We start from the raw sequence: 27,319 nt of genomic DNA, 5'->3' as shown, positions 1-27,319 counted from the left end.
TACATAATGATTAAAATATGAGTAAAAACTTGCAATTCCGTTAATTAAAAAAATGTAAAAATTTTAGGATAACTAAGTTGTCATATTTTAGATGTTCTAATTTAAATTTTAAGATTATCAAGGCATTAAACATAAATTGAACGTTTTAATACAAAATTAATTATCTTCAGAAAAAAATCTTAAATTAATATAAATTCCTAATACCGATATAAGTATTTCTACTTAAATTACAGAAATAAGGCATCACACATAAAATATGCCTTTCATGCAAAAGAAAATTACTAAAAAAGTATTTTATTTGAAAAAAAATTAAATAAAAAAGGTGTCAATTTTCAAGTAATTATTTTAAACAAAAAGTACCATTTCATTTTTTTTCTTTTTCATTTTTTTTCTTGCTTACTTGGGATAAGAAAACAAAAATATACACTATGAGTTTCAATATAAAATATATGAAAAAAATGTGAGAAAATTAATATGGTAAAATCAAAAATTGATACAAAAAACTGTATTTTACAGTTTCTTATAATAAAAAAAATTACGAACTTAAAATATTTAAATAAAGTCAATATTAATATAATAAAAAATGATTAATATATTTATTTTGTATCTACCATTATATATTCTCCATTTAAATCATTTCGACTGGGGGATAATTGCTAAAACTTCAGTTATCTTGTTCAATTCATTGCATTTGACAATGATGTTATACGCAGAAAATCAAAATGTTAACTAATTACTCAATTCTAAGTAACGCGATTTTCATTTTTCTAGTACAAATTCTCCTTAACTTTGGTTAAAATGTGGCTGAGACCAGTTGTTAGAGCTGCCGTTGAGGTCAGAGATGCTTTCAGTATGCTCACCCCCTGCGTATCAAAATCACAAAATTAAGAACAGTTGAATAATCTTCTGCCAAATCAATTCAAGGTAACATAAATTACAAGCAAACAAAAATAATAAAACAAAAATTCAGATGTGGTTTTTGGACTTATCTTTACCTCTTTGATGCCTTGATGCCAATGCTGACAACTTGCTCTTCCAAGTCACTAAGGGGAATGTCCATTTTGTTTAACAAAGATACAACATAATTTGAGGACATGGGCATCACAACCAAATCATCTGTTGCCACATACATATTTAGTCCCTTGGTAAATCCTTTTTCACTTGCCTTTTCGGAAATGGGATCTACTATCTTCGGGTTTCCAAATGTTTCCCAAATGTTATTAACTTTACAGGAACTTTGCTTTTTAACGTAAGAAAAACTTTCTGGGGCAAGGGATTCATAAATTGGCAGTAATTGGTTGCTTAATTTGAACTGTGGTGCAAGGCCAGGAAAAACAAGCTTATCCTTCACTTCCTCTGTAGTCCAATAATCTTCAAATAAATCAACAATGCTCTTGTACAATGCATCAACGGTTCCAATGGAAGAAAAGCCTTTCATCAAATGGACTACTGCTACCAAAGGAAAGGTAAGGAAACTAAAAAGAAAGTCTGCAAAATCTTCTTTGCCTTCTGCAAACACTATGTTGCCATCAGATTTTCTCTTAAATAGCTTCACATTGATTTGCTTACTACTACCATTTATTTTAAGATCAAATAGAGAAGGTCTAGTCTGTTCTAATCTCTTTGATAACAAATTCTTCTTTAAGAACAAGTCTGTCAAAATTGACTCAGAGAGCATACAACTCTTCAGAATATTCACAACCTGAAAAAACAAGATAAAAAATATCAATAAATAGCAAAAACCTTAAATTCATGTATAAAAACTCAGATCAAGGAATAATAAGTGAAAGATTTTTGTTACAAATTATAAGCATTCTTCCAATGTCCGAGTTTCCAATACATTCAAACGTATTTCAAAAAAGAACAAACTATGCAATTACAATTTCTTAACCAATGTTCTAATCTTTCTGACCTATGTTGCATGAATACAGTATCTCTATCAGATTAAGATAAGGTACAGAATATGATAATTTAAAAAATATAAAAGCACAAGTATATTAATATGATTTTTAAATAAAACAAATAAATAATATACATATTAGTATATTGTTGTGAAATTATATCATAGGAGAATTTAACAAGAGAAAAATTCTATAAACTTATTAAAAATTATTTTAAAAAAAATGTTATAGCTAATTTTTAAGATATAATCAGTTATATCTTAAATCATAAATAATCTTGTTAAAATATTTATGTTACATACAATTATTTAAAGATAAATAAATTTTGTTTAGTATCAAAGAATATACAAGTACACATACCTAGTACGTATCAGCAACGGTAAAATTGATTAAACGAAGCACGGTACTTCAGAGTTTAAAAAGAGAAACCTGTTTCTTGGTGACATTCACGGTCATTTCATTCACTTGAGACATGTTTTCAATTCCAGAATTCTTGAACAGACTAAATGTTGTCTCCAACGACATTGGAAGAATGTTCAGATCGTCAGTGATCATGAAAGTGGCATTACTCCTAACAAAACCATAAAAAAATGATTGCTTTTAGGAACAATAATTGGTTGAGCTAGTAAGAGCCCACATCTGCATGTTTTATCTTTGAAGGTGCTGAACAAGACAGGGCTACTGCGTCGGCAATCGGCCTTTTTACATGCGAACAAATCTGTAGGCTGTGTCGTCAATGTTTAGTTTCAGATCTTTGCAATAAGCTTCCATTGAGTTTCTGGGTCGCAGTAGCATTTCCTTGCACGTATCTGTGCACAGATACTTCTTATTAAGGTTTTCCACACTTTGATAGAGTGAGCTCAGTGACCCAACTTCAATTGGCTGCATATTTGACTCCTTACTAACAAGTCTTATAATGGTACCTAAAGGCAATGTTAAGAAGCTAAACAGAACATCCACGAAGTCCTTCCCTGCCTCGGCAAAGAGAACTTTGTTTCTTTCTTTGGTTACCATAAGCTTCAAGGTAACATGCTCCTCAGTTTCACTTGTAGCCATGGTACAATGCAATAAACAAGTTTACAAGAGAGTATGATTGAGGAGACGAATATTTTTTGTTTAAAACTTGAATGATAAGTTTTGTTTTGAAGACAAAAGCGTTTTAAGTATTTATATTGAAAATGTAAAGTCACTTTGATTTGATTTATCTTTAATAAACGATTTTGTTGGAAATGTGCACGCAGAAGAGATTCAAGGAAAGGAAAGGAAACGAAGAGAATTTAGGAGGGATTGGTCAAATTGGACGGTCACTTTAATTGTTGTTCAATTTTGCATGTTGTGTCCATTGGCTTTTCGCTTCCTAATCTTGAGAATTTCGTGCCGTATTATATGAAGATAATAGAACAATTTGGTTAGGAAATGAGCATCGAGAGTCGTTTCGTGAACCCAACATTTGGATGGTGATGGAATAAATGTAGAGAACATATACAATGAAGAGAATCTTCTTAGCTTCTTGAGTTTAGATTTTGTATAAATTTACAGAGTCTGTTTAATGCTTGCACATCAATCAGTCAATACTTGCTATAAATCTAGATATATAAGAAGTGGAAAATGAGGCGTGTCACATTTTTATGCATTTTAATTTCCTCTAAAACTTCTGAAACTTTTTAAGTATCCTAAATATTTTGAAATCATTTAAAATTTCAAAATAAAATAAAAATAATTAATGTTACTTTTTAAAATTAATGTGATACTTATTCCGGAATATATTAATTCGTACGTTCTAGTTTCTAGACGACATTGGAAAGGAAAATACTATTAATATCAACGTGTAACAATCAAAAGCAGAGTTATTAAGCTGCTTCATTAAACGATTAAATCAGTAATAATGAGTTTACGATTATCCAAGAGGCTCTAACAAGATTAATAAATCTTGCAATATAAACTTTTTACCAATAGCAACTTCACCTAAGTGCCTCCTATCCGTTACAAGAAGAAAAAGAGTGCTACTATGCAGGAAGATTGAGATCGCTATTCTAGCTAACAGGCAAACTTCTAGTAAAGAAAATTAAATTGATTGGCATTCAGAATATTTTACATGTGAAATATATGATAGTCATGGCACACTTGATGAAATCACAGCCACCGTATTAGAACAGAACAGCTTAAACCAAAAAGATAATTGATCAATTCTCCTCCTTAGTGGGTTTTATGAGCTGGTTCAGAGAGTTTGACAAAGCACGAGTTGAAGTCAAGGCAGCCTTTAACATACTGAGACCCTGCATCATACAATCAAATAGTTGTGATGCAGTTAAATCTTGCAAATAATAATAACATAACATACCTTATGAATGAATTAGACAAGCTCAAACTTGGACACAATCTTACCTCCTTCAGGCCAATACAGATGATCCTTTCTTCTAAGTCAGAGAGAGGAACCTTTGATCTATTTAGTAATGAAACAGAAGAAATGGTTGACATTGGTGTCACAACCAAGTCGTCTGTCACAATGTACGTTGATGGCCCTTTAACAAATCCACGAGAACTTGATGTTTCTCCAGTGGATGACTTAGGATCAACAAGATACAAGTATACTTTACTAAAATTTTTAGCATCAGGATGTATAGCTACATCATCAAGAGATCCGCATTCTGCTCCATTCACGTAGTAACTAGTGAACCAATAGGTAGGTGCCCCAGCAGCACCAATTGGTAATATTTGATTCCGTAGGTTAAATTGTGGGGCACAGAGAGGGTTAGCTAATTCGTCTTTGAGATCCCTTGAAATCAAGTATCTATCTAAACTCAAATTAGAAATGCTCTTATATAAATTATCAATGCAGCACAAAGAAGAGTATCCTTCAAGCATATGTAACACTCCCCCCAAAGGGAAGGTGAGAAAGCTAAACAGAAAGTCTGCAAAATCTTCCTCTGCTTGAGTAAACAGAATCTTGCCATTTGATTTTCTTACTAGCACTTTCAAAACTATTTTCCTAGCCCCATCATTTTTCACCTCTGCAACCTCAAATTGGGGGTGATAACTTGGATCAAAATCATCAAGGAGTTGTTTCTTCTTTAAGAACAAATCTGTCAAAGGGGTCTTCGAGAGTAATGAACACTTAAGCAGATCAACAACCTATAGGTATCAAAATTGAATTAGTCTATTTGGATAAACTTCTGAATAAGCATTTAAAGAAATGAAAGTAAAATGAATTAAAAAAATAAAATAAATCAAAGTTCTTACGTAAGTCAAAATTAATGTATGCACCTCAACCTTTTAAAAAATTCTTTCCACAAAAGCCTATAATTTGTTGTTATTATTATTGTTATTTTGTTAAGTATGGAATCAATTTTTTTATCTTGATTGAAAAACTTCAACGAGCTAGAAGCTAATCCAATCTAGACTATAATCCACAAGTAGAAAGATAAACCTGAAAAATAACCTTATGCTTCAAAAACAGCAACATAAACAATTAAACATACCTCCTTCTTACTGATGTTCACAATTTGTTCTTCAATAACATCCACGTTTTCGATTCCATGGTTCTGAAGTATAGACACACTTGCTGTAATCTCATTAGGCATCACACAAAGATCATCGCTTACAATAAAACTAGCAACTTCCGAAACAAAACCATTGCGGATAGTCAAATTCTTAGAGGATACCTTTCTGCACATTAATTTTCCACAACTACATCTTACATTCAAGAAAGTGCTCAAAGGGCCACCATGTTTTCTACTACAACCAAAGTCCTTACAAATGAAGAACTCTGTGGGGTCTGTGTCATCTATGTTCAATTTCTGGTTTTTGCAATAAGCTTCCATTGAGTTCCTTGGCTTCATCAGCATTTCTTTGCAGGCTTCTGTCCACATACACTCTTTGTCAAGATTTGCCACACTTTCATAGAGTGAACTCAAACAACCAACTTTAATTGGTTCTATGTTTGACTCCTTGCTCACAATTCTGGCAATTGTTCCTAAAGGCAGTGTTAAGAAGCTAAACAAAGCGTCCACAAAGTCCTTCCCTGCCTCAGCGAAAAAGACTTTGTTTTTCTCCTTGCACATGAAAAGTTTCAGAGGAACTTGGTCTTCTGATGGAGTTGTAGCTGCTGCCATGGTAGCACTCGCTGAACAGCACTGATAAAGGGGAAGAAATGGGTTTGATGTAAGGGACTCCTTTGCCAATATCTGCTTATAAAAGGGTTTAACTGTTTATAGTAAAAAGCAACACATTCTTAACTACGAAGGATGTATTTAAAATACTTTGTCGTACATTAGACTCTTTCTTCTTCTTCTTTTTTCCGCCAATACTGTCAGACTTTTTAAATGGATATTTTCTTCTTTAACTTTATAACATGATGATAGCAGCAGTGGTAATGGAGTTTAATCCGAGCTATATTTAATTACAAATTCTTTTTATAATGTGCTGCTACAACATGTTCTGGCGGATTATGAATATGTTAACATTATAGTGTAATAATTAAAAATCATGTTAATATCACGCTTTATTAAAATATTTTAAGCACTCGTTTTATAGTTAAAATAAAAAATAAATAATATTGTACCATATTGTATATATTTTTAATCTTGATTAATTTATCTTATCATATTATACCAGTATAATTATCATTTTTAGAATACGACTGAATTAGAAAAAGAAAATGATAATAATTATGTTTCTTAAAATATTTTTAATTTATTCTATTGTCTCTTTATTTTTTTTTTCTTCTCTATTTTTATATACCTTTAAAAATATATTAAAATTATATTAAATTATTTATATTTTTTATAAATAAAAATAAATAAATTATATAAAGTAAATAATTAAAATTTAATTTAGTAAACGTAGAGTAATTTTATTATTTTTTTGTATATTTATGTTATATTCTTTTTTCTATCAAGACTGTAATAAATATTAAATATAATAAAAACTTATCTTTATCTTATTATACTCTTATACAACCTTTTTATTTTATTTATTATGATCCTATTCAGTCCACCAAATAAGCCTTAAAATTATTGATAAAAAAATTTATGGTTATTTAAAAGCTAGTAAGATGACATCGATTAAAAATTAAAAAAATATATATGCTAAATTTTTTTGATAATTAAACTGATATTTTGAAAATACAAAAAAAACATATAATAAAATTTGTTATCATTTATTAACAAATAAAAATAATATTTGTGAGTTTAAATTATTTTAACAAAATTTAAATTATTACTAAAAATTTTAAATTGGTATTCCAAAAAAATAATATAATATGCTAATATTTGTAGAGTAAATGTTTTTTTTTTCAAATTATAATCATCATTAACTTTGTAAAAATCTCACCTTATTGTTTAATTTAAAAAAACATTTTTTATTTTTTTATTGTCATTTTGTATTAAAATGTTTAAAATAAATTTTATTTTGTAAAGTCAAAGTTTAAAATGAAATATTTATAATGTTAAAAATTCAAGTGGTTGATACTTATAATTTAAAATTTTTAAATAACTATTTACTTAATATTTATGTATTAATAATATGAACTATTTTCTTTTTACTGATAAAATTATTTGTTAACATAACCAATCATATTGTTGATAAAAACTTTAAAATTTTATATTAATAATGTAATTTTTATTAAATAATTATACTAATGAATGTTAATAAAAAAATAATCATTAATAATTAAACAATAATATATTTTTACTTATTTGGCACGATTAGTTCATATTTGATCAAACAATTGTTAGTTTATCTCATGCCTATACTTACATAGGATCTTTAATTAAGGAATTGTTGAGTTCACACCAAACTTACTTTCACAGAAAGGTATGTTCTTATTATAAATCCTATTAATCGCTAAATATTTTTAATATTATACATATGATATTTTATAAAAAATAAGAAAATTATTAAAAAAGATATAATAAAATTAACAATAAATTCCAAATTTAAATTACATAAAACCACTTTTTCTTCTCAAATCAAACTTATTTGATTTTGAAATTATAACTTTTATCTTTTATACCATTCAAAGTGCTGTTACTTTTAAGTTTTGAAATTTCAAAAGCCAAAACTAGTTTGTAATTTTATTAATTTTAGTTATAATTTTTTTTAGTATTAAAATTTAACAATAAATCTTAAATTCATGAATTACTTCTTACTTTTCATATAAGTTTATTTGGTGATAGTGTGATACTAAAGAGGATGATGATAGTGAAGTTGTTAGTAACAGTGAACTTGTTGGGGTAGAAATAAAACAAATAATAATAATGATAAATATTATAATGACACTAGTAATAATGACAAACATGATAACAATGATTATTGATTAGTAAAACAGAACAGTAATTGAGGGTAACTACTTATAGTAATAATAATTTTAAAAATTAAAATAAAACTATTTTAAAATTAACTGAAAAATCAATTCAACTCTATTTTAGTTAAAAACAATTTTTTTATAAATTTTTATTTAAAAATAAAATACCAAATTTTCATAACCGCCTCAAACAAATTAAGTTATCAATTTATTTATAATGTTTAATTTAAATAAATTAATAAAACTAGAAAATCATACGAGTGTTATTAAATTAAGATACTTTTTTAATAACTAGTTGAAAAATTATTATATGAGTGTTTTAAATTTGATAAATAAAAAGAGTAAATACAATAATTAAATCAAGAGGAATTGCTATTCACATCACAAGCCTGACCTGACAGAAACTTATCGACAATGGAAAACAAACCACTGGGAGCATTCCCAATATTTATTACATTACATTACAATACCAAGAGCTAATATGCAAATAGTGTATTTTGTATATTTAGATAAAGCATAGTACATCAACAAATATAAAGCATTACATTACAATACCAAGAGCTCTAACATATGCAAAAAGTTTATTCTGTAGTACCCACGATTCTGTAACTTCGGCCAAGATGGAAGTGATTGATTCATTCTCCTCCTTAATGGCTTTTATGTAGCAATTCTGATATTCAAAACACTAAAAGTTGATATACAGAGTAATACTCTATATAATTATTTATATTTTTTATTTTCTTTTTGAATACAAGTATCCTAAAAATCCATCCCAGATATGTGAAGGACCCTTAAAAGCGTCCCCTAAAGTAATACAAAAATCACTTTCCTTTGTTAAGTGCTTGAGACCGTTTGTCAAAGCAGATGTTGATGTCAATGAAGCTTTCAGTATGCCAAGACCCTGCACCATGCAATCAAAGAGTGTAATGTAATCTGATACAAAGATAAATAATGATATGCCATGAATGATTAAGCATAAAGAAGTCTCACACAATTTCTTACCTCCTTCACACCAATGGTGATGACCCTTTCCTCCAAGTCAAAGAGTGGTACTCTTAATCTATTCAGATATGAAACAGCAGAAATGGATGACATTGGAGTCACAACCAAGTCATCGGTCACCATGTACATTGATGGTTCTTTGGCAAATCCTTGAGAATCTGATGATTTTCCAGCAGGGGACCTTGGATCAACAATATTCAATGGTGCATTCCTTTCACCATAATTAGATACAGACTTGGGTAATGTAAAAAGAGAAAGATTGTGTCCTTTAGAAGAATTGAAATAATATGTAGGCAACTCTTTTGCCCCAATTGGTAATATCTGGTTGCTAAGATTAAACTGTGGAGCACAGAGAGGGTTAGCAAGTTTTTCTTTTAGTTCTTGTGAGTTTAAATATCTGTCTGAACTCAATTCAGTCATGCTCTTGTATAATTTATCTATGCAACTCAAAGAGGAGGATCCTTTCAGCATGTGCAACACTCCACCCAAAGGGAAAGTGAGAAAACTATATAGAAAGTTTGCAAAATCTTCATTGGCTTCAGCAAACACAATCTTGCCATCAGATTTTCTTAACTGTACTTTCACAACCATTTTCCTACCCTCATCAGATGGAACTTCTCCAGTCTTAAACTGGTATTGGTTTATTGGGATAAAATTATCAAGGCAAAGTTCTTTTTTTAAGACGAAGTCTGTCATAGGCGTCTCTGAGATCAATGAAAACTTGAGCAAGTCCACTACCTACATCTCAAATATTAACAGAATTTAAGCAATTAATAATGATAAAATTTTGTTAGAACATTTGAATTCTTAAACTAATCTTTGGATCCAAGTTCACAAAACTCAGAAAAAGCAAAAAAGAACTAAAAGCTAAAAAGCTTACCTCCTTCTTAGTGATATCTACAATTTGTTCTTCAACAGTCTCCATGTATTCAATTCCAAGCTTCTGAAAGAGATTTACACTTGCTCCAAAAACATTTGGCGTTATATAAAGATCGTCAGAAACAATAAAAGTGGCAGTTTCCTTAACAAACCCTTTTTCTAAAATGATGTTTTTTGGGGTCAATACTGTGTTCATTAGTTTCCCACAACTGCATCTTTGATTCCTGAATAAGCTCACAAGACCTTTACACTTCCTATTACACTCCAAATTCTCACAAAGGAAGAACTTTGTGGGGTCAGTGTCATCGATGTTGAGCCTCAGTTGTTGGCAATAAGCTTCCATGGAGTTCCTTGGCTGCAATAGCATTTCTTTGCAAGTGGGTGTACATAAATGCTCTTCTTCAAGATGTGCCACACTTTCATACAATGAGCTCAAGCTACCAACTCTCACTGCTTCTATATTTGATTCCTTAGCTACAAGTCTAGCAATTGTACCCAAAGGCAGTGTTAAGAAACTCAATAGAACATCGACAAAATCCTTATCTGCCTCAGCAAATAGAACTTTGTTTGTCTGTTTGTCCACCAAAACTTTCAAGGGGTGAATTTGTTCATCAGATGAAGATGGTGTTGCAGCCATTGTACCAACCCACAACACCAAGTCACTTGGCAATCACTCACACAACACCCACCCTTGTCAAAATTTGCTTATCAAGTGTTTACTTTTTAAAGTGGAAGCTTTCGCTTTGTGTTTTTCTTTTCTTTTTCCCGGTCATTTTATACTTTGCCCTTTAGTTTGTTTTTTCTGTTCTTATTTTTTAGAAATATAATTTAAACAACAATACGTTCAATTTTATTTTGTAATAATTAAATAGATATACTGAAAAAAATTAATTTTTACATACCATGAGTAAAAAAGTTATACTATTAAATAATTAAAATATATAATAAATATAAATTTTAAAGTGATTATTGTAAAAATTAATAATTTTTATTAATGTTATAATTCATAATTGGAACATCATTAATATTTTTTAATTTTTTTATAAAAAATAATTTAAATATTATGTTAGTCTCTATATAAAATATGTATTTTTTTTTATTTAGTTTATATAGAAAAAAGTTTATAAATGAGTTTTAAAAGAGCGATTTCTACCGTTAAATTCAGTTATAACACTTCATATTTATATATTTTTTATTTTTATCTTTATATATAACACATTTTTATTGTGATTCTTATAGATAACATTTTTTTATATCACTCTTCATATAAAAAAATTAAATCATAAGGATCAAATAAACAAAATTATTTCATATAATAACCATAAAAAAAATTATGTATGAAACTAAACTAAAACTTACAGTTGAAACAAATTAAAAAAGTATTAGATGATTTAGGACAAATTACAAAAATTATTTATTAATTTTAAATAATATCATTATATTTTAATATAATCATTAAAATTATATGACAATATAATATTTAAAATTTGAATAATGAAAATAGAAAAAAAGATTCGAATAATAAATATTTTATTTTTATTTATTATAAAATATTACAATAAAAAATATAAATTAATTTTCAAGTGTCAAAATTATACAATAAATTGTGATAGATTGTTTACCTTATAAATAAAATGTAAATTTAAATGCTATTCTTTAATTAAATTACAATTTTGCTTTGATAATCAACATGATAAAATTTGGTATGAAAAATAGATACTAATTTTTAATTTTAATTAAAGAAAAAAGATTATATATAAGTTTTTCTTTAAACGATCTCTTAAATAATTTTTTAAAAATTTTAAAAATATAATTCTTTAATATGAAAATGAGTGTGTACAGAGAAAAAAATTTTAAACCAGATAAAATGTAGAAAAACAGGAGAATTTTCTTAAAAAGTTAAAATAAATTTAAAAATAAGTCAACAAAATCAAAAGAAAAACATTTTATTTTCGAAGTTTATTTCGATGCATCATGAAATAAAATGAAATGTAAAAAAGGAAAAGTTACGCACTAAAAGGTATGGACAAAAGTTGATTTGATTGAGAAAATTGCGCACTTGTTTCCGTCTACTTACAGCGTAAGGAATCATCAATGTGCTTATCTAATCACTTAAGACCTTCGCGTTGACGAATAGTTTACTTGACCCAAAACTTCATCCCCACCACGCCAATTGTTTTTTCCAAAAGATATTGACATATATCTAACATTTTCCTTTTTCCATAAGCAACGACAAAAAAGAAATCGGTGTATAAAAAATTTTATTTATTTATTTAAGTCGACAGATTTTGTTTAAGAGTTTAGACAGAAAAAAGAAAGAAAAGGTTTAAAAGATTTAAAAGAAGAAGATAAGAGAAGGTTAAACTCCTCAAACTTCTACTACAAAATACAATGTTAGGAGAGTTTTTTATGTTTAGAAATTTTTTTTTAACTCTTCTTCTTATATCTAATTAATTTTTAAAAAAGGTTAGTAATTATTAATTCCTTTTTTTTCTTTTCTATTTTTTTAAACATAGAATCCAAATAATGCCTCTTTATATCACAAAATAGTGCAGGAGAGGAGACAAAGATAGAATTGCACTTATTTCACATTTGTGCTAAGGATCATCTTTATATTATTAATACCCTTCTAATATATTTTTAAATTTTATAATCTTTTTAGTACTGAATTAATTTTACACAGGTGAAAACTCTATGTTGACGTAATTAGTTTGTATACATAAAAACAAACAATGAAACTAAAGAAAAAAAATATGTTTTGAGTGGGAGGATATGGATTGGAGGATGAATGAGACCAATTATTACACAATTTTTTAAAATATTAGATCAATTATCACACCTTTATTGCCTTTCGAGTTAACTTCTTTAGTAAAAGCCTTTTTAGCTCAATAATTGAGAGGTTTTCTTCAAAATTGATCAAGTTATAGACTGAATTCGATCATGTTGGAATATAGTATAGTACAATGCATAAAAGTGGATTTTTTTTTCTTTTATTTTTTCGACTTTGCCTGGATGTTTGTTTGTTTCTGCCTTTGCTTTTAGAGAAATAATTTAATCAACAGTGCATTAATAATTAAACCTATTTAAAAAGATACTAAAATATTATATATTAAATTTATTATCATTTATTAACCAAAAAAACTAATATCATGATAATATTTGATAGTATAAACTTATCTAATAAAAGTTAAGTTATTACCAAAAATTTCAAATATACTAATATTTATAACGAAAATATTCATTTTAATTCTTTGAATTATAAATATTAATTATTTTAATCTTTTATTTTATAAAAATCTCACGTATCTTTAATTTTAAAAAATAGTTACTTTAGTCTTTTTCATTTTTTTTATTATCATTTATATTAAAATGGATTAAAATAAATATTATGTTATAATTTAAAGTTAAGAATTAAATTAGTGGAAATTTTTAATTTAAAGGATTAAAATGATTTTTTACTTAATATTTATGTATTAATAAAATATATTAACGGGTTGTTTGGAAAGGAAATTTTGGAAGAGAGGACATAAATTTATATTTTAAATAAATATATTTAAAATTAATTTTTTAAAAATAAAATATATAAATTAATATATTAAAAAAATATTAATAATATATTTGTCATCATAAATAATATATAATTATTTTAATTAAAAATTAAAAAAAAATGTTTTCCCTTCAAAATTCTCCTTCCAAAGATATTCTAATATTCTATACTAATTGTTTGGGAGAAGCAAAATTTTCGTAAATTATGAAATCTTATTACCATAAATTGAGATAAATGAATGAGTTATACTTTCTAAAAGTTCGAGTACATCTTGAAAATTATTGATTAAGAAAAATATTTTGACTAGAATTGATATAATCTTAGGGTTCTGCATTTTGATTAATCATTGCCAAATAAAAAGACATCAAAATAAACCATATTTTGATATGTTATTCACAAGAGTATATGGTAAAGCTTTATTTTTTTGGTAAAAAAGAGAGTATTATTTTGAAGAGTTTTTTATGATTTAGATTGCAAGATTGAGGGAGATAAAATAGTACACAGAAAAAAGAGATTCTTTGATCTATTTCTTCATTAAGTGACAAAGGGAGGTAAAAAAAAAGAGAAATTATATGAAAAGTATCAATCTTGAAGCAGTTTTTCAGAAGTTACCCAACAATTATCAACAGTTATTACTAGTTAAAGATTAAGACACAGGGAGCATCGTGTGCAAGAACACAGAAACTGTTACAAAAAAAATGTATAGAAAAAAGTTACAAAAAATACTTATGTGCGAAAAGAGAAGCAATTAAGTTTAAATTGTGTATAACTAGGACTAAATTTTATATTTTAGGAGCTACGATTTTTATATACATACTACCTAAAATATAGTTTTACACATCAGCTAGACCCAACGAATTAGAGATCAACAAATTTGTATTGATCGTGACTGAAAGTTGTACGTTTATTATAATTTATTTCAATCCAAATTTGTTTATGTAATTTCTATGTTTATGTCAATATTGTATCATTTTGCTTCTATTCTTTTTACTTTTATTTTTACTTTACAATGTTGATTTCATTATCATGACTAAAAACATACTTAAAGGAATATGAAAAGATTTTAAAATTTAATCTCAAGTTACTCTTGAATTTATTTATTTACTAATTGTAAATTTTACTGTAAACACTAATATAACAAATTATATTGTTTGTAAAAAATTTAAAACATTTATATTAATAATATAATTTATATTAAAAAATTATATTTATCAATGCTAGTTTTAAAAAAAAACGTTAATAATTAAAGAACAATCTTTTATTTATTTATTTAGCACAATAGTTCATATTTGGTCAAATTAATTGTGAGCTTAGGATCTTTAAATTTAGGAATAGTTGAGTTGACTGGAAACTTACTTTCGTAAGAAGAGATACTCTAGTTATAAATTCTATTAATCGTTAAATGTTTTTATATTTTTTCTATTATATATATGATTTAATATTTATTTTATAAAAAAATAAAAAATTATTAAGAAAACATAATAATATTAATTTCTAAATAAGTTATAAAATGTTAGGTTAGGTTAAGTTTTATTAAATTTAAGTTTGCCATATTTAAAATGTCTGATTATGATTTATTCATTTGAAATAGTTTTTTCTTCTCATTACAAAAATAAAGGGTTCACTGGCCATTGGTTAATGGGGGTCAAAAGTAAGCTACCAATATTCAAGCAAATTTTTTACAACGGGGTGAATGCCATATATTAATACATTTTTTCAATGCTTTGATTTCATTTGCTGACAGTTGAACCACCACAAACATTTTTAAAACTTTATATACAAAATGTGCCTTTCTTTATTATTTTTATTTTCATCCCCTACAAATTTTGAAATTGCGCTAGGGTTTTAGCTCGTTGCTACTATTTCAATGGAAGAAAATGAGAACTGGTTCAACATTCATTGGATCAACCTCCTCGTTCCTTCTTCCTTCAACACTACCACCGATGATGATTTTTCATCAGTATTGAAGTTTCAAGAAATTCATCTATTGATTGAACAGTGATTTCTCCATCGGCAAGGGAGCGTGCGGATTACGGTTATCTCATGAACTTCTCTTGCTCAGCAATAGAATCCCTTCTCTCGTACGTGTTTGCTTAGAGTTCTGTTCACGTTTTTTCATTGTTCATGTTGATAATGAAAAAACAAATCGTTGTGATTATGGGTAGCTTCTTTTGAAGAATAATAACTTTTTATTTGTATCTTTTTAAAAGAGGTTTTTCTTTAAGTGATTGTTTGGGAGAAAATAAATTTTCTTAAGTTATGAAACCTTGTTGTTAGTGTTTGAGGTAGATAAATGAGCTATACTTTTTGAAAGCTCAATTACATCTCAAAAATTGTTTATTATGAATATATTTTTACTAGAATTGATGTATTCTTAAGCTTTCCATTTCAATTAATTGTTACCAAATAAAAATAACTCAAAATTTAGAGTTTTGTAAAAAAAAATAAAAAAAATCATATTTTGACATATTTTTGCTAAAATGGAATGAAGAGCTTCGTTTCATATCGAAAAGAGGGTAACATTTTGATGAGTTTGTTAAAAATTTTAGTTTGAAGGTTGGAAGAGCTTAAATTAATTGAAAATATATTCCGATATAATTACTTATAAAGAAATAATAAAAAATTGTTAAGTCTTAGAGCAAGTTATCAACCGTAATTAAGTTAATTTATGTACAAATAGGACTAGATTCTAATTCGTTAACTTAACTGTAAGGAGAGGATGCTGAAAGCATGGTTAGTGACTAGGGTAAAGTCGTAACAAGGTAGCCGAATTGAAAGATATGGCTAGATCACCTCCTTTTTGGGGATAATTAATGCTTGTTGAGTAGTTTGGTTTCACACTATTTCACACCTAAAAAGAAGTGAGTTATGTCTAAGTTAAATTTAGAGATGGAAGTCTTTTTTTCGTTTTTCAATAGTAAAGTAAAACTAAACTCATGAGCTTATTATCTTAGGTTGGAACAAGTTGATAGAAGCTATCTTTTTTTCACTCCCATGTCACCATATAGAGGCAACATGGCGGTAAAGAAAAAAGAAAAAAAAAGAAAAAAGTAGGATGGAGTTTCTCTCGCTTTTGGCATCGCAACCCATAGCGGGAGGCTCGCATGACGAGCTATTAGCTTAGTGGTAAAGCGCACCCCTGATAATTATGTCATTGTGCTTGGACTGTGAGAGCTCTCAACCACATGAATAGTTCAATGTGATCATCAACGCGTGACCCTGAGATGTGGATCATCCAAGGCACATTAACATGACGTACTTCTCTTGTTTGAATCGAGGTTTGAAACCAAATTTCTCCTCATAAGGATAGATGGGGTGATTCAAGTAAGATTCAATGTAGATCTAACTTTCTCTTCACTCGTGGGATTCGAGCAGTCTAGGGACCACCACGACTCCTCTCTTCTGAAGAATTCATATATCCCTTATTAGTATATAGACAATTATCTCTCGAGCTCAGGTTTAGGTTCAGCCTCAATGGAAAAAGTAAAACAAAGCACCTAACAATGTATCTTCACAGACCAAGAATTATGAGATTGCCCATTTCATTCTGGGGTGATGGCAGGATCGTACCATTCAAGCCTTTTTTTCATGCTTTTCACGGGGTTTAGAGAAAATTGCAATCAATAGGATTTTTCAAATCTTTCCTTCCTAAAAGGAAGAACATGAAATTTTTTTTCCTTTCCAGAAGGACTAAGAGATTGGATCTAGCCATAAAAAGAATATAATGTTTGGCTAATAAATAACTCATTTCTTAATCTTCGACCTCCAAGTCACTATATATTTAGACATTTAATATATTTTTACAAGTTTTTATTATGACATATTCATGTATAAACACTATTTTCTTTTTGATTGATGACTATCATTGAGCTCAGGAAATTTTGCAAATGATAGAATTTATTATTAAATCAATCAATCTTACAAATATGACCCCAATAAGTCTTATATTACTATATCAACCCTTCAAGTTATTCATAAACACAAAATAATCAACCCATGATAAAATAATGAGATCTGTAAACATTCTTTAACTTTGTAGGTTATATATGTTTTAGCCCATCTAAAATTAGTAAATTTTGATTTTTATCTTTACTTAATTGTATTTATTTTAAACCCATATATATATATATATATATATATATATATATATATATATATATATATATATATATACTCTCATTAGAAACTAAAAGTACATAACTTTTGTATTTTGTGAAAACTTAAAAAGACACGAATTAAAGTCAAAATTTAATAATGTTATAAAGAGTAAACATATACTTCCCTCTGAATTTTTTAGGCATAGTATGATGTTTTGCGAATTACGTTGGATGGAACTCAAATTATCCAAAGATATACTACTAAACTAACACCTAAAAGAAAATAATTTATTGTTGAAATTATCAATAAATAAATTTTTAATAACTAAAGTGATATTTAAGAAATTAACTATTTTATTTCATGTATCAAAAGTGATAAAGTGAGTTAATCCATCCTAATTTATCTTAACTTTGCCAAGTTCGATCCAAAACAAAATGGTTTAGCTCATGGGTAAATGCATCATTGAAGATTTTGAAACTCTAATTAAATAATTAATGGGAGGTTCTAAAATCACAGGCAAATTAATGGGAGTTTTAGAATTGCTAGCAAGTAACAGGGTTTAAAATCCACGAGAAACAAATTTATTTAGGGGCTATTTGGAAAAAGGGAGTTTTGGAGAGGAGGAGATGACATAAATATATTTAAAATTAATAGTTTTAAAAAATAAAAGATATAAATTAATATATTAACAAAAATTTAATATATTAATAATATATTTATTATTATAAATAATATATAATTCCTTTAATTTAAAAATAAAAAATATATCTTTCTCTTCTAAAAATCTCCTCCCAAATATACCGATTATAAATTGCAGGTAAATATAAATATTTTTGATTTACAATTGGTTATTTAACGAGAGTTTAGAAATTGCAAAAATTGAAAACCACAGGTATTAAACAGTGGTTCAAAAACTGTAACTAATATGTTCGTAATGTTTGGATTATTCATTATATTATCAACAACGGGTAATGACATTAACACGCTCATTAACGATAAAAATAACTGCAGATAAAGCCACATATTTTCTTGTATTGGCCTGACTTACCAAAAAAATCATTTAAAAGATAAAAATTATTAAAAATATTGTCATTTTAATAAATTTATGTCAAAATAAACTAGTAATTAATTAATACTTATATATATATATATATATATATATATATAAATAAATAAATAAATAAATAAATTGCATGAGGTGTGAACCTACCCATGCATTGTCTTCTTGCGTTTTGATGAGTCAGAGTGGGAAAGGAGATGACCCGTGAATAAGCCCAACTTAACCTAAATATACTTTAAGGTGGATTAAATATATCAACCTGTCATGTAAAGTTCATTTTGCTTCCTCTATCTTGTGCTATATTAAAGAAAGGAAAGTTTATATTGAATCAATAAAAACAAATAAATATTCGATATCATCACCAAAAAAATTTGTTAATAATCTCTCAAAATTATAAACGTGAGTTGTGTTAAAAATAAATAAATTCACTGATTTGAGTTACCAATGAATTTTTTAGGAATTAAATAGATTTACTCTTACTTTTAAAGGAATTAATTATATATTAGAGACAAAAAGAGAACGATAAAAGAATCAATTATATTTGTAAGTTTTGGAGATTAAGGATTAACTTTTACATAAAAATTAAATTGAATCAAATATTTTTACAAACAAGAGTGTGTATTCAAATTAATAAACATGAAAACGTTTGTTTAACAATAAAACGGAATAATTAAAAGTTATTTTTTGTGTTATTTTTTAGACATGCATATAAACAAATTAAAAAAATTTAAATTTAATACAATACTAATATTATTTAAACATTAAAAAAATTAAAGTATAATAAAATAAAGAAAAAGATATGGAAGGATTCGAAGGGTCAGGTGGCCTTTCATAACGGAGAGAAGAGTAGAATGAAGATCGCTTAAAATTTTATTTATATTTAGAAAAAAAAATTCAAAAACAAAGAGGGAACGCATTTTATTGGAGGAGAGAGTGGTTTCTCTTGATCAAAATCAACCATCACGCTTATTTATTCTTCGTCACGCCCTCCAAAATGCCAAAATCCGAAGCCACTCATTGTCTCTACTCTTCATTCTTCACCTACAATGGTCGTAACACTGGTAGACCAAAACACCATGGCCACCAACATCAGAAACTACAACCCTAACCCCGCGTCTCATATCACCATGGTGGACCAAAACCTTTACCACGTTGCTTTCCACTCCCACACCATTTTCACCCTTCTCACCTCCACCCCTTCCCTCGTCGACTCCTGGCTCTCCGACATCCGCCGTCTCCACCATCGTCGCCGCCGCAGCCTGATCGTCGGTCTCGACGTGGAGTGGCGCCCCAACACCCACCGCAACATGAACAACCCCGTAGCCACCCTCCAACTCTGTGTGGGGTGTCGCTGCGTCGTGTTTCAGATCCTCCACGCGCCTTTTATCCCTCGCTCTCTCATTTCCTTTCTCAGTGACGCCAACCACACTTTTGTTGGTGTTGGGATCGAAGAGGACGTGCAGAAGCTTCTAGAATTCTACTCCCTCGGCGTAGCTAACTTCGTTGACCTTCGCTCCCTCGCTGTTGAGAAGCTTGGTGACCCTGAGATGAAGAACGCTGGGCTGAGGAGATTGGGCCTCCGCGTTCTGGGCCTCGAGATTGAGAAGTCCAAGAAGATCACAAGGAGTAAATGGGATAATCTACGCTTAACTACGGAGCAGGTTCAGTATGCTTCTCTTGATGCCTTTGTTTCCTTTGAGATTGGACGCCGTTTGAATTCAACTAACGGGGTTTGACTCTTCGTATATGGTACTTTCTTAACAGTATAATACAGTTGGTGGTTTCATGTTTTTTTTCTCTAGAACTAGTTGATAATGTTCTTCACGTCTTCATTTATTTATTCTGTTTTACCTCGAGAGAGGAAGAAACCCTTTGGAGTTACTTGTGCCCTAATTGTGTATTTAGAAATTTACTTAAATGACGCTAAATCATTATTCAACAATAAATTATAACTTGTAGGGTTATTTGTTAGTAAATTTGATGCCAACTCGATTTGGTAAATAACTAAGGTTATCATCCAAACCGCATTTGATTAATGTTGCATATTAAACTATGAAAATTACTGCACTAGTGAGGGTGTGATAGCAACGGCCCTACAAACTCTGGCCCAAACACCGTTGCATCAGCTGGAGCAAGTAACACCAATGAAGGTATCACGAGGGAGAGGTCCAAAAGGGGTTACAAGCTGCCAAGTTACCTTAGTGACTTTGTCACCAAATAGAAATTCTATTTACTGATCTAGTACCGTTTATTTTGTCAGTATTTCCTTTATTGCTGAGTTGTATTTCTGTTATTAGATTCCTTCAGTATGTAATACTTTCTGTTTCCGTGAATCACGGGTAGCCAATCATTGGCAACGTGAGCTGTGTTAAATACCCAAAAGAATGAATGAATGAGGCAGAGAAAATATTTCCACTTTTCCTTCTCCGTTATTTCTAGGAGGTCCCTTGATCCTCGAAATCAAGGAAGCTTAATCCTAACAATTTGGTGCTTTCATTGCACACCTTCCCAAAACCATCCATGGCTGAACACAATACCCGATCCAAGGCCATCGACGATGCCATCCTTCGCCTCACCCAAAACCAATCTCTCCTCACCAACTCCCAAAACGAGCTTAACACTAAGCTTGATTCCATCCTCACCCAACTTTCTCAAATCGACCTTTCCAACCCTCCTCAACCTCCCTCCCCCCACTCCAACTCTACCTCTTCCACCTTCCTCAAACCCCACATGAAACTGGACGTTCCTCGGTTTGATGGGCACGATGCTACGGGTTGGATTTTCAAGATAACCCAATTTTTTGAGTACCATTCCACACCCGAAGAGGATCGCCTCAAGGTCGCTTCATTTTACATGGACGGTGCCGCCCTCAGCTGGTTTCAGTGGGTGCACCACAATGGCTTGGTTCAGTCCTGGCCTAGCTTCCTCCAAGCCCTTGAGACCCGCTTTGCTCCGTCCTACTACGAAGATCCTCGTGGTCTCCTTTTCAAACTCACCCAGAAAGGCTCTGTCAATGACTACCTGACTGAGTTTGAGAGGTTAGCCAGTCGTGTTGTTGGTCTTCCTCCCTCCTTTCTCTTAAGCTGCTTTGTTTTAGCTCTCTCCCCTGAAATTAAACGGGAGGTTTTAGCATTACAACCACTCACCTTTACTCAGGCTGCAGCTTTGGCTAAATTGCAAGAGGACAAGTTTCATGATCTGCGCAAAGGCTCACGGAATCGTTTTCCGTTCTCGCCACCATCGTTTTCCTCCACTCCTTCTCCCTTGCCGTCAATGAGCCGTCCCCTTCCTCCATTACTCCCTACCCCTCCCAGGACCAATTACAAGAAGCTCACTCATGAGGAAATGCTCTCCCGACGCGAGAAGGGGTTATGCTATAATTGCGACGAAAAGTTCCACCCTGGACACAAGTCCAAAGCTCGTTTTTTCCTCTTAGTCGCTGAGGCAACAGATGATGATACAACTTTCCCCTCTACCTCTCTTGTGGATCCTGACCCAGATCCACTTCCTTCAGAGACTGAACCGACAGAGCTCCCTTCAACCCAAATTAGCTTTAATGCACTTTCTGGGCTCCCTGCACCAGAAGCCTTGCGTCTTTTGGGCCTTATTTCAAAGAAGCAGGTAACTATTCTTGTGGATGGTGGAAGCACTCATAACTTCATTCAAGACCGTGTGGCTAAATTTCTTAACCTACTGATGCAACCCACTTCCACTCTCAAGGTGATGGTTGGCAACGGTAGCATCATCGAGTGTCACCATTTTTGTCCAGCTGTTCCGGTCTGGATTCAGGGCCATTCTTTCGATGTGGATCTACATGTCCTACCCATTAGTGGAGCAGACGTCGTATTGGGCATCCAGTGGCTCAAACTTTTGGGCCCTATTGTGACAGACTACTCTAATATGACCATGCGTTTTATTAAGAAGGGCCGAATGATTGAATTAAAAGCTGATGCTTCATCTAGGCTGCAAGACATTTCAGCCCACCAACTAAAGCGTATTTTTCAAACCAACTCAGGTGCGGCTTATTTTCACATCCAAATTTTACCTTCCTCTACTACCCTTAACACCACCCCCACTGTTACTCCTCCTTCTCATCACAATCCCCTTATCTCTTCTCTGATCCTCCAATATCAATCCCTTTTCCATCCCCCCACTACATTACCACCTCCACGCCCCACAGACCACCACATTCATCTCTTACCAAATGCCTCTCCCGTCAATGTACGCCCTTACCGATACCCCCACTTTCAGAAGTGTGAAATCGAAAAGCAAATTGATGAAATGCTTCAAGCAGGGTTGATCCAACCTAGCCACAGCCCTTTCTCTTCCCCTGTTCTCCTTGTCAAAAAAAAAGATGGCAGCTGGCAGTTCTGTGTGGATTTTAGGGCTCTCAATTCTATCTCAGTGAAGGATCGATTCCCCTTACCCACGATAGATGAACTCTTGGATGAATTGGGTGGTGCCAAATGGTTCTCCAAACTCGATCTTTGCCAGGGTTTTCACCAAATCCGTATGTCTGAAGCTGATATTCAGAAAATCGCTTTCCGCACATTATGAGTACAAGGTCATGCCTTTTGGCCTTTGTAACGCCCATTTTACCTTTCAGGCTACCATGAATGATTTGTTGAAACCCTTCCTCCGCAAATTTGTTATCGTTTTTTTTGACGATATCTTGGTTTATAGCACTTCATTCGAAGCTCATTTACTACATTTGGAGAGTACTCTCCAAATTTTGATTGAGGGACAGTTCTTCCTTAAAGGATCCAAATGCGTTTTTGCACAACAGCAACTTGAATACTTGGGCCATATTGTTTCCGCTCATGGAGTTGCTGCAGATCCTTCAAAAATAGAGGCAATGGTGAATTGGCCACCCCCTAACTCAATCAAGGCTTTGCGTGGTTTCCTTGGTTTGACAGGGTTCTATCGACGTTTTATTAAGGGGTATGCTTCATTGGCTACGCCATTAACTGCTCTGTTAAAAAAGGACAGTTTCCTCTGGTGTTCTGTCTCTCAATCAGCCTTTGACAAGCTCAAGAATCCTATGATAGCAGCTCCGGTATTGGCCCTTCCGGATTTCAACCTTCCATTTTAGCTTGAAACTGACGCCTCTGGATGCGCTATGGGTGCTGTGTTGATGCAGCGTGACCACCCCATTGCATTTTTTAGTAAGCCTTTCTGCCCTAGGCTACTGCGTTCTTCCAATTATGTCAGGGAATTGCATGCTATAACTTCCGCCGTTAAGAAATGGTGGCAATACTTATTGGGCCATCCTTTTGTTATACTCACAGATCATCGTAGCCTAAAAGCATTGATGACTTAGGTCATTCAAACCCCCGATCAGCAAGTTTATCTCTCCAAGTTGTTGGGGTATGATTATACTATACAGTATAGGGCAGGAAAACATAACGTAGTCGCTGACACTCTCTCACGCCCAACTGAGCCTGAACAGGGTCAATTTTTCATCCTATCTATGCCTAGGTTCATTTTCTTGGATCAGTTGCGAAAGTCCCTTCATGATAGTTCTGATTTTGTCTCATTGCTAGCTGAAGTGCGTGCCAATCCTGCTGCTTTTCCCTTCTACAGTATCCACAATGATCTTTTACTATATGATGGCAAACTTTGGTTGAATCAGGACAATCCCCTTATCCCTCTTCTTCTCGAGGAGTTTCACACTACCCCATTGGGAGGTCACATGGGTGTTTCAAAAACCTTGGCTCGGATTCAGGGTAATTTTTACTGGAAGGGAATGCGCACCACTATTCACACTTATGTCTCTCAGTGCTCGATTTGTCAGCAAACTAAGTATGAAACTCAGAAACCAGCAGGGTTGCTACAGCCCCTTCCTCTTCCCCAAGACACTTGGGAGGATCTCTCACTCGATTTTATCACTGGGTTACCTCTTTCCTTGGGTCATACCGTCATACTTGTTGTCGTTGACCGTTTTTCTAAGGGAGCTCATTTTGGTACCCTTCCTACTCATTTTACTGCATTTAAAGTGGCTCAATTATTTCTGGATATGGTATGCAAACACCATGGTGTCCCCGCAGCCTAGTTTCAGACAGAGATCCGGTTTTTATAAGTAGATTCTGGCGCGAACTATTTCGTCTATGTGGAACTAAATTGCGCATGAGCACCTCTTATCATCCTGAAACGGATGGACAGACTGAAGTCCTCAATCGCACCTTAGAACAATACCTTCGTTCTTTCGTGCATGCTCAACCATCTCATTGGGGTCGCTATATTTCGCTTGCCGAGTGGTCCTACAACACTTCCACTCACTCTGCTACTGGTTTTACTCCATTCCAAATTACTTTCGGCAAGCCTCCTCCCTCCATTCCTTTTTATTTAACTGGTTCTTCCACTGTCGAGGCAGTTGACTCACTTCTCACCACTCGCCAGGATCTTATTGCATTATTACGTAAGAAGTTTGAAAAGGCCCAACTGACCATGAAATTGATCGTTGATCGCCAGAGAAGAGATGTTTCTTACCAAGTTGGAGATTGGGTGTATGTTCGCCTCCGTCCCTATAGGCAACGTTCAATCCATTCCCCTGCTTGCCCCAAATTGGCCAAGCGTTATTTTGGTCCCTTCTGCATCACGACTCGCATTGGTCCTGTTGCTTATCACCTTGACCTTCCACCAAGTTCAACGATCCATCCTGTGTTCCACTGCTCCCTTCTCAAGTCGCACAAGGGACCCATTCCATCAGTTCCGGCCACACTTCCCTCGCTTGCCCAGGATAATATGCCAATCATCGAGCCACTTGCAATCCTTGACACCAAAATGGATCTTTCCACTTCCCCACCTTCCAAGCTTGTTTTGGTTCAATGGAAAGGCCTTGCCCCTAAAGATACCACTTGGGAACTCTGGAATGATCTTGTTGCTGATTACCACCTTGAGGACAAGGTGTCTTCTGCAGCGGTGGGTATTGATAGCAACGGCCCTACAAACTCTGGCCCAAACACCGTTGCATCAGTTGGAGCAAGTAACACCAATGAAGGTATCACGAGGGAGAGGCCCAAAAGGGGCTACAAGCTGCCAAGTTACCTTAGTGACTTTGTCACCAAATAGAAATTCTATTTACTGATCTAGTACCGTCTATTTTGTCAGTATTTCCTTTATTGCTGAGTTGTATTTCTGTTATTAGATTCCTTCAGTATATAATACTTTCTGTTTCCGTGAATCACGGGTAGCCAATCATTGGCAACGTGAGCTGTGTTAAATACCCAAAAGAATAAATGAATGAGGCAGAGAAAATATTTCCACTTTTCCTTCTCCGTTATTTCTAGGAGGTCCCTTGATCCTCGAAATCAAGGAAGCTTAATCCTAACAGGGTGCAAGATAAGTTCACAAATCTCCAAACATGCCATTCACCGCCAACCTTTTAGATGCCAAAGATTACTCAGAATGATTTCATATGTAAGGGACAAATTTGTTAAAAATATCACATTAAGCATCAGCAGTGCAAGATAAAGATGCTCCATTTAGTCAGCAACAAGGTATACAAGAAAAAGAAACTTGAGTAAGCGACATTGTGATGAGTTTGGGATTTTCTCAACAACTCGTAATTGTAACAGGAGCATCACTATCATTAGTTTCGGATTTTCTGCTGTTTAACAGATTTGATTAGCGAATTGACTGAGTTGTCTCAACACGAGAGGGGACGGTTCATTTATTCACTTTCAGTAATATCCACTATCTTTAAACGAGAAATGTAAATAATTAACTCTCTAATACAATCTGTTCGATATTTATCAACACCGAGAGGGACGATTTATTTATTCACTTTCAATAATATGATCCCCCCGGCGTGAGCCAAAACCAAAGCACAATAATATTTTATAAAAAAAAATATTAATAAAATGGATATATCATTAAATAAAGAAAATAAATTTTAAAAAAAAATCAAATAAGCTTACTTCTTCCAACACTTAGAAAAAATCCTTGTGCTCAGTATTCAAAATTAATAATCAAACTTTATAAAACAATAAAAAATCAATTAAAAATAACAAATACTCTCTTCATTTTTTTCTTAGTTGTTTTAGAATTTTAAGCACGTTTATTTTTTAATTGCTTACAAAATTTAAGATATACTTTTTTTTTTTTTACTAATATTACCTATAATTATATCTTACTACCTTATTTAAGTTTATGTCTACTTTTTGGTTTTGTTGTCAAAACTCTTTTTTTATTTTTTCAGAGAGCTTTTATATAAAGGTATATTAAGAAATCACAAAAAATATTTAGTGAATTTAGACTATCCAATTATTTTTTTAATTCTTATGTATAACTTTAAGTGAATTAAAAAATTAGAAGAAATTCTTACAAATTAACATTTATTTAAAGCAAAAGTTATAAAATTCTCTAGTAGACAAATTTGAACCAATCTTTCATACTTTTTTTTTTTAAAGTTGCAAGTAAGGCAACTTTTGATCTCTAAACCACAAGATAATAATAATAATAAATAAAATCATCAAATCAATAATATAAATAACATAAAACAAAGTTATCATATATTTACAAAATGC

At 31.4% G+C, this 27,319-nt stretch overlaps 5 protein-coding genes across 6 annotated transcripts; 2 read left to right on the top strand and 3 right to left on the bottom strand.

The window, feature by feature from the left end:
* Positions 1-856: 856 nt before the first annotated feature.
* LOC113862424 lies at positions 857-2,957 on the bottom strand. The gene is made up of 4 exons (XM_027495511.1): positions 2,608-2,957; positions 2,331-2,472; positions 996-1,702; positions 857-863 (listed from the first exon to the last, which is right to left on the bottom strand). Exons 1-4 carry the CDS (start codon positions 2,955-2,957, stop codon positions 857-859), a joined length of 1,206 nt encoding a protein of 401 aa, XP_027351312.1.
* A 999-nt stretch (positions 2,958-3,956) lies between these two features.
* Positions 3,957-6,058, bottom strand: LOC113863885. Its single transcript, XM_027497651.1, has 3 exons — positions 5,381-6,058; positions 4,287-5,033; positions 3,957-4,177 (listed from the first exon to the last, which is right to left on the bottom strand). Exons 1-3 carry the CDS (start codon positions 6,011-6,013, stop codon positions 4,085-4,087), a joined length of 1,473 nt encoding a protein of 490 aa, XP_027353452.1. The 5' UTR covers positions 6,014-6,058; the 3' UTR covers positions 3,957-4,084.
* Positions 6,059-8,562: 2,504 nt separating this feature from the next.
* Positions 8,563-10,769, bottom strand: LOC113863032. 2 transcript variants are annotated; one of them, XM_027496407.1, is made up of 4 exons: positions 10,043-10,760; positions 9,528-9,945; positions 9,208-9,371; positions 8,804-9,106 (listed from the first exon to the last, which is right to left on the bottom strand). In XM_027496407.1, the coding sequence occupies exons 1-4, from the start codon at positions 10,721-10,723 to the stop codon at positions 8,939-8,941; spliced, it is 1,431 nt and encodes a 476-aa protein (XP_027352208.1). In that variant the 5' UTR covers positions 10,724-10,760; the 3' UTR covers positions 8,804-8,938. The 2 variants fall into 2 exon arrangements, with proteins under 2 accessions (XP_027352207.1, XP_027352208.1); XM_027496406.1 differs by having other exon boundaries at positions 8,563-9,106; positions 9,208-9,945; positions 10,088-10,769.
* Positions 10,770-19,880: 9,111 nt separating this feature from the next.
* On the top strand, positions 19,881-20,626 carry LOC113863745 (Werner Syndrome-like exonuclease). The gene has a single exon (XM_027497431.1). The coding sequence runs from the start codon at positions 19,919-19,921 to the stop codon at positions 20,525-20,527; it is 609 nt and encodes a 202-aa protein (XP_027353232.1). The 5' UTR covers positions 19,881-19,918; the 3' UTR covers positions 20,528-20,626.
* Positions 20,627-21,311: 685 nt separating this feature from the next.
* LOC113862423 lies at positions 21,312-23,348 on the top strand. The gene has a single exon (XM_027495510.1). The coding sequence runs from the start codon at positions 21,312-21,314 to the stop codon at positions 23,346-23,348; it is 2,037 nt and encodes a 678-aa protein (XP_027351311.1).
* Positions 23,349-27,319: the final 3,971 nt, after the last annotated feature.

This window comes from Abrus precatorius, unplaced genomic scaffold (assembly GCF_003935025.1).
Source record: "Abrus precatorius isolate BTA unplaced genomic scaffold, Abrus_2018 Scaffold3, whole genome shotgun sequence".
NCBI lineage: Eukaryota > Viridiplantae > Streptophyta > Magnoliopsida > Fabales > Fabaceae > Abrus > Abrus precatorius.
Note: the sequence above shows the minus strand (reverse complement) of the source record. Positions and strands in the feature narration are given on the sequence as shown.